This window comes from Homalodisca vitripennis, unplaced genomic scaffold (assembly GCF_021130785.1).
Source record: "Homalodisca vitripennis isolate AUS2020 unplaced genomic scaffold, UT_GWSS_2.1 ScUCBcl_886;HRSCAF=3790, whole genome shotgun sequence".
Lineage (NCBI taxonomy): Eukaryota > Metazoa > Arthropoda > Insecta > Hemiptera > Cicadellidae > Homalodisca > Homalodisca vitripennis.
In genome coordinates, this window is record NW_025776998.1 from 69,456 (window position 1) to 76,969 (window position 7,514).

The 7,514-nt window shown below is 46.2% G+C and overlaps 2 protein-coding genes across 2 annotated transcripts; both read right to left on the minus strand.

Annotated features, from left to right (window-relative positions):
- Positions 1-217: 217 nt before the first annotated feature.
- LOC124371048 (ATP-dependent DNA helicase PIF1-like) lies at positions 218-790 on the minus strand. Its single transcript, XM_046829354.1, has one exon. The coding sequence runs from the start codon at positions 788-790 to the stop codon at positions 218-220; it is 573 nt and encodes a 190-aa protein (XP_046685310.1).
- A 1,353-nt stretch (positions 791-2,143) lies between these two features.
- LOC124371049 lies at positions 2,144-2,857 on the minus strand. The gene has a single exon (XM_046829355.1). The coding sequence runs from the start codon at positions 2,855-2,857 to the stop codon at positions 2,144-2,146; it is 714 nt and encodes a 237-aa protein (XP_046685311.1).
- Positions 2,858-7,514: the final 4,657 nt, after the last annotated feature.

Below are 7,514 nucleotides of genomic sequence, written 5' to 3' on the forward strand. Positions count from 1 at the left end.
ACTGCTAATGAAATCATCAGGGAGTTTTGGTAAAGCAGTTCCCTTTGCCTACTGCTAATGAAATCATCAGGGAGTTTTGGTGAAGCAGTCCCTTTGCCTACTGCTAATGAAATCATCAGGGAGTTTTGGTAAAGCAGTTCCCTTTGCCTACTGCTAGGTCAAATCACGACGGGGAGTTTTTTTTAAGTGGCAGATCCCCTAGCCTACTGCCGAAGACTTAATCAGTGTTTAGAAGGAGCTCGTCATATACAATATTCTTTGCATAGGCGACTCCTTCTACTATTCTGTCGTCTGGTACAAGAACGACGATGTCGTCTGGACGTCTCACTCTGCTCAACAGGACGTAGAGCTGGCCATGAGTGAAGCAGTCCGTTCTCAGGTCGACTCCGACGTACTCAATTGTCTGGCCTTGGCTCTTGTGACCAGTCATGCAGTACGCCAACATGAGGGGGAACTGACGGCGACAAACCCGGAGCGGCGATCCTTCGGCAAACGCGAACCTGAACGTAATCCGGGGAATTCCGATAGGTTGCGTGTTGCCGATAAGTCTGACGGTGATCAGTCGGCTGCTGATCGCCGTCACAATGACTTTGGTGCCGTTCACGAGTCCATCACCGATATTTAAGTTTCTCATGATTAAGCATACGGAGCCGACCTTGAGACGCAGGACGTGATCTGGCACTCCTTTGCCAGTGGCCTGGTTGAGGAGATTTACGTCCACATCCAGCCCGTCGTCGTCTTCTCTGTCCACGGTGTCCGCGCTTCTCAACTCATGAATGCGCCCGTCCATGAGGTCTAGGATGCGACCGTTGATCTCCTTGACGTTCACATTCAGAGTTGAGAGTATTGCCCGTCTCGCACAAAGATCAGGATCTCGCAGAAACACCAGGAGGAAACACATCCGTTATTAAGTCCGCGAGAGAAGTGAGGCATCTCACCCCAGTGAGGGGAATGAGAGACTCTCTCTCGCGGCCTTCTCCAAAAAGTAAAGGATTTATTGTTCCATTGCCTACTCCAAGGAGGAAGTTGGAGTAGTCAATGGAACCACTAGTTCTCTGGGGTGTCGTCAGGGAAAATAGTGTGAACAGTCGCCACAGATGTGACGCCCGAAGTGACACGCACGCGACATCAGCTGGTGTGCGAGCCTTCTCAACGACGGGCGCAATCTGACGGAAGTCCCCGGAGCAGATGAAGATCTTATTCCCGAATGGCACACTACTATTCATGAGATCCCGGAGGGATCTGTCGATCATCTCGAAGATGTAGCGGTGTGCCATCGGGGCCTCATCAAACACAATGAGCTGTGCTGCTCTGATGAGTTCTGCTCGCTGGGACCCGTTGGTGATGTTCCACACACCTGTGCCGTGACCTAGGTCTAGAGGGGGGTCGGAACATGCTATGTGCTGTTGTTCCTCCATCCATGTTCCTTGCAGCAATCCCTGAGCTAGCCACGGCGAGTGCAACCTGTCGACAACCACGGACATACGCAAGGATGACACGAATCAGAGAGGTCTTCCCATAACCCCCGGGACCGTCCAGAAATATGATTCTAGAAGTGCGTCGGTCACGGGGGTTGAGAAGCAGAGAGCGAACGTACTCAAACACACGGCGCTGGTCTGGGGAGAGTTTGGGCACCCAGTCCTCAACGATGGTTCGCTGGAGGTTCTCGCCGTAGTTGAGTAGCTCTCTACCTAACTCAGTCGTGTCATCCTCGACGTAGGGGAGTCCATGATCTTTCAAGCACGATCCCTGCTGGCGGAGGCTCCGATCGATGTCTATCAAGGTAAGTTTCACCGCCAGTTCAGGGTCGAGAGGGTTCCTTTCTAAGTGATCCTCGCTAAGGTGGTTCTTGAAAGACTCCCACAGAAGAGCAGCGGGAGCTCCCATGTTGCAGAGGATCACGAAGAAGGAACGGAGCCTAGGTCCAGTCATAAACGTAGATGCCTCGCGCAGCGCGTGATTGTATTCTTCTTCGTCTTCCACCAGGCCGAGATTGCGGGCTACGTCCTGAAACGTCCGGCAACCAGGACCGCCACGAGCCAGAAGATCAACGTAACCACGGCAAGGTGTAGACATAAGTAGAATACGAAGGTAGTATTGTTCTCCTCGGTTGGGAGAGACCCACATCAACCTACATACCTTCTCACCACGCTGGCGAGTCCGTTACAAAGTGATGGCCATCGGGGTGTTCGTACAATTCCGCAGTACGTGGGCGCTTAGTGTGCACCATGAACTTCTCGTAAAATGTCTGGTACGTGACATTGTCAAAAGTTTCATGGTGCGGGCGATTGAAGTAGACCATAAGCTTGGAGCTTGCTTGAGTGACTGCATCAGAGAGCTGTCTCGGCCGAAAGACAACACTTTGTTTGCCCTCTAAATGCACGGGAAGACACTCAACGGTGGGCTCGAGCTTTGACACAGGAAAGTCGAGAAGACGCCAGCATGCGTCGCTGGCACCCACCATTCTCTTCGTCACGTAATGCTCGACCTCATCCTCTTGTTTCCCCAGGGGAGTGACGGTTACGTTCTGGAGAGAACCGCCTTTCATGAGGTACTTAAAGAGGTACTTGATTACGCGACGAGTAGAAGCAAGCTCCAAGTTTATGTGCGCCTCGTATTTGAGCAGTAATGCGGAATTGTACGGAACGACCCAGCCATCATGCACTTTGATCTGTCTCCTCCGTGATGTGATAAAGCCTTCGTTTGTGTAGTCTCGTTTGTATTGGACGAACCCCCTCTCGTCCACGTGGGTGGTTTGGCAGGCAGGCTTGGGGTAGAACTTGTTGCAGTGCCCCTTTGCAGAGTCCCAGCACAGGAAGTCGGTGCGGTGGTCAGTACCACATGGACCATGAATCATGTGTTTTCAGCACCAACTTCCTGAGTCCAGCGGCTTCCTCCTCCGAAGGGATGTCTGCGCGTATTACGGAGTCAATGTCACGTGCCTGTACCGGTCCATCGCCGTCAATTTTAAACACAATGTGGGCATGAGGAAGGCCCCTCATTTGCATTTCAATGACATAGACGATGTAAAAACCGGACGGCTAAACATTGCTCCGCTGCGCAGATCTCGGAGGAGTTCGCCAAGCTTAATCTGGAAGATTCTGCAGGCTGTTGAGGGGTCACTGCGCCCGCTGTTGTGAGGGCAAGGCCTTCTTGTTTTCCTCCCAAGTAGCACTGAAGGTGAACGTCAGGAAAAACGTAGGTGAACCCAGACGAGACACAAGGCCCATTGCGTTCTCGTAATGTACCTTCATGTATCTGGGTCCACCGGTAAACGAACTTGGGAGGTAAACTTTTCCAGCCTGCACCCCACCCTCACCCAAGACTGTTTCATCGCGGGTGATGTCGCCTAAAACCTGCCCACCAGCTTGCCTACCCCGTTGAGCTTCAAGGAGCTCGTCCAGTGGACCTATCCTCAAGGAATTTTGAGCAGCAGAACGCGTTTGGGAGAAACGAATAAATCTTAGACGCTCCTCCTCGTACCTCGCGAACATCTCGACCTGCCATGCTTGAGACAGCCTGCCGAAATGCGAGAAACGGGGATCGGAGAGGAGGAGACATCTAGAGTAATTGTATTGTGAAAGTTTCCCCCCGTGGTTGTCTAAGCGCCCAATATGCCACCCTAAATTACCTTGAGGATAGAGCAACGGATATTGGAAAGGCTCCATTAAGGGGCTAAAGAGGTCAACGGAAGACGGACGCCTATCACTCTTCTTCCAGATGGTCAATTTTCTTGGATCAGTTATGGTGTCTTCATTGCTCAATACAGCGTGCACTTCAATGCCTGTTTGCCTATCTCCAAGAACAGGGCCATGGGTAGATCTGCTGGTCACTTCAAATTCCAAATGAGCGTTGACTGAAGGCTCATCACTCAATCTACGGAAATCATTGATGAAAGGATTACAGGAAAGAAGATATGTATTAATTTCATCAATGACTTCTGAGTTCAATGATCTACCCATGGCAATGTTTTTGCGCTCCTCGCCATCATCTATGTACAGGCGGCACCGGTTCACAAACTGGACATCACCTCCCTTGGTCCTAAACTTTTGACCTGGAGCGTCCAGACTGTGAACCTGGTGGTACATCTTACCTTCGATCTTAAAGAAGGCGAGGCCTGAAGGATGACGGTACCCCCCAGTCACCTCGAGAGCGCAGAAGGCAAACAAGTCATTGTAGGCACGGGCTCGTTCGATGAACAGACGGTTAGAAATAGAAACTGGCGTCCAGAGGAGGTAAATTATGGACTTTATAAGATCCCTCACCGCAACACCATTTCTTCCTATCCTTCTCTTCATCGAACAGCCTTGCATGACAATGAGGACACTTTGAAATGTTTTCGTCCCATAAACTTATTTTTTTTTAGTTTGTAAGAATTAATATAGACTAAATTATCTATTTTCCAATACGCCATTGGGCCATGTTCAACTACACGTCGTGCTAGTATGTTGGAAATGTGCCTTAATTCTGTCAATTTAGGATTTTTTATTCGAAATATTTGTACTTTTTGTAAATTTGTGTCAGGATGTTTTTCTGTATAACGCTGAACAGCACCCCTGTGAACTTCAGGATGCTGCTCAGTGTAGCGCTGAACAGCATCTCGATGGACCTGAGGATGTTGCTCAGTGTAACGCTGAACAGCATCTCGGTGGACCTGAGGGTGCTGCTCAGTGTAACGCTGGACAGCATCTCGGTGGACCTGAGGGTGCTGCTCAGTGTAACGTTGAACAGCATCCCTGTTGACTTGAGGATTGTTTGAGGAGTACTTTTTCTTTGAATTTTTTATCTGCTCCTCCTTAGTGGTTGAAAGAGTTTTTAGGGCGGCCACGTTTCACTTTTTTAGGTCTACCCGGCCCCTTTTTAACTGGAGCACAGACGGACATGGTACTTATTTCTAATGGCGGTAAAGATTCGACAATGCTTAAACAAGTAGAATTAGGATCTTTGATTATTGGCTCAGGAGGAGAGGACACTGATAGCGTAGGGAACATATCCAGTCTACCCGTGCGCAGCATTTCAGCCAAATGGGGGCGCATTGATGGTATATCATAGCGCAGTTTGGCTGGGTCCCGGCCAAGGGCAAGTGAAGTAGCATTAGCAATGGCGAATACGCCGCAGTCAAAACCGTTTTCTTGCCTTTGGACGGGAATAAATGCTGGAACGATGGATAGGTCCGGGAACAGAAGGGAGAGCAGCTTAGTTTGGTCTGCAGTGAGGTGGGCACTGTTCAGACTGTCGTACACATACAAATTACTGCCATCGTGGAAGACCACAATCCAATGACCGATAGAACTGGCGTCGATCTTCCCCGAGAACAGAATTTGTATGTGAGGTGTAGCGACAGCCGAAACACCTTCCATTGCATCAATGGCCAAACAGCTTACAGGATGATACTCAGTGTTTTCATCCAGTATGCTTCCGAACCTATCCATATGGTCAGTACTAAGATAGTCCCCACTCTCAACCTCTCTTACCATTCCCTCGAGGAATGCATTCATTTTAAACGTCAAATAAAAAGGAATAAAAAAATTAAACAATAATTAAAAAGGAATATAAGCTTCAATTAAGAACACAAAAAACACAACGAGAACACAAGGAACAGTCAGAAAAAAAGGGCAAAATGTTGCCTAATAGTACAGCGAAGAAGCAGAAATAGTCACTTGGACGTCAACAACAGTGCCCGCCTCTATCTACAATTTAGCTGATTTCAATAAATATTAAAAAGTTAAAAAGGAAGTTATAAGCTTTAACTAAGTAAAAAAATAATAAAAAGATATAAGATAAAAAACAACGAGAACACAAAAGAAAAGTAAGAAAATTGGTCACAATATGGCGTAATAAGAAAGAAAAGAAAGCAAAGAAGTAGAATAGAAGTAGTCACTTGGATGTTAAGAACGATGAACGTGAACTTTTATTTAAACGTAAAATACATATATTTTTTACTGAAACCATTAAGGAAACAACAAAAAAATAAAGCCTAGTAAAAAAACCGAAAATATTCAGCCAAGTTAAGAGTACGGCTATTCAAGTAGTCAATGTAGACTGAGTAGGAACGTAAAGTTAAGTTTGGATTTCATAGACATCTAGGGATATCAACTCCTACGTACCGTACAGAAGTCGCTAAGGCCATCAATTCTCTTCACTAGGATCCCTAATGTTGTCCCGACACAAAACTATCACTTCGGAAAGCAGCAACTGAATTTTGCTGTTGACTTTTGGAAACGCGAATGAAGATGGGTGGAAAAATAGCAAAAAATGACAGTTTTTTGCAAATATCTCGTAAACGGTAAGAGATATCGAAAAAATGACGAAATTTTTTCCACCCCTGGACCGACCCCAACCCCTCTGAATTATTTTTCCCTATCTATCGACACCAAAAAAGTTAACCTAGGACTATCTTTACGTTAACCCCCCCCCCTCCCCCACCCTACCTCGCAATGTCCCTATCTACTATATCACAAAATTATTTATTTCTCGGGATTGGGTAAACATATTGAGACACTTCAAACTGTTTATTGGTGTAGAATTTCACGATGCATCTTATGGTTTATTATTTATTTTCTAAAAATTTGTTTTTTTTTATTAGAAATTTTTGAAAATTTTCAAAAAATACGTTTTTCAACTTCTCGCGCCTCCTGTATATACACTTTAAGAGATAGAGCAAAAGTTTAAATTGCAAACTTGTAGAGAGTTTCAAGGAGAATACTGTAAGTGGGCTCCGTTTTTCGATAGGATGCTTCGTTAAGTCACAATCGAGCGCCTACGAAAGGTCTACACGGAGAGAAAATGCGTCCGCCATTTTGATTTTTTTAAGGGGTTGATAATGAAAAATTCTCACTTTTCGGGATTTTCCTGGTGGTTACACGTGGAAAGCTATCTGTGTACCAAATTTCAAGTCTCTAACTCATCTGGAAGTAGGTTAGAATTAGTATACGTGAGTGAGTCAGTCAGTCAGTCAGTTACACATCCCCGGGGGGGGGGTTAATATTACCGGGGGTTAATGACACACTTGGGCCTTTTTTAGAGGGTATTGTGTCTGTGAACATAATAAATATTCCTCTGTCCCTATCTACTATTGACGCTTAGCTAACGCTCAGCCAACTCCCGAAGTCACTGAACCTTTTCTGTAGATCACGTGATTTCCTAAATCCCGTTTAAAATTTGTTTTGAGTTACGACCAACCGTTTAGCCGCTATCAAGCCCGGAATGTAAATTTTTAGGCGAAAATGTCCAATATTTTCACTTAATCGCGTTTTGCGGTCAAACTAAGGGAAATATAGTAAAAAGTCACTGGACCTTTTATGTAGGTCATCTTATTTCCTAAATAAAACGTTAGTCTTATTTTGACCTCCGACCAATGGTTTCGCCGCTATCGACCCCGAAAACAAAAGTTTCGCGTAAAAGTTACAACAAAATTGTACATAATCACGTTTTTTTTTCGGCCAAACCAATCGAGATAGGGCAAAAGATTACTGGACCTTTTCTGTAGATCGCGCAATTTGCTAATTTGATGG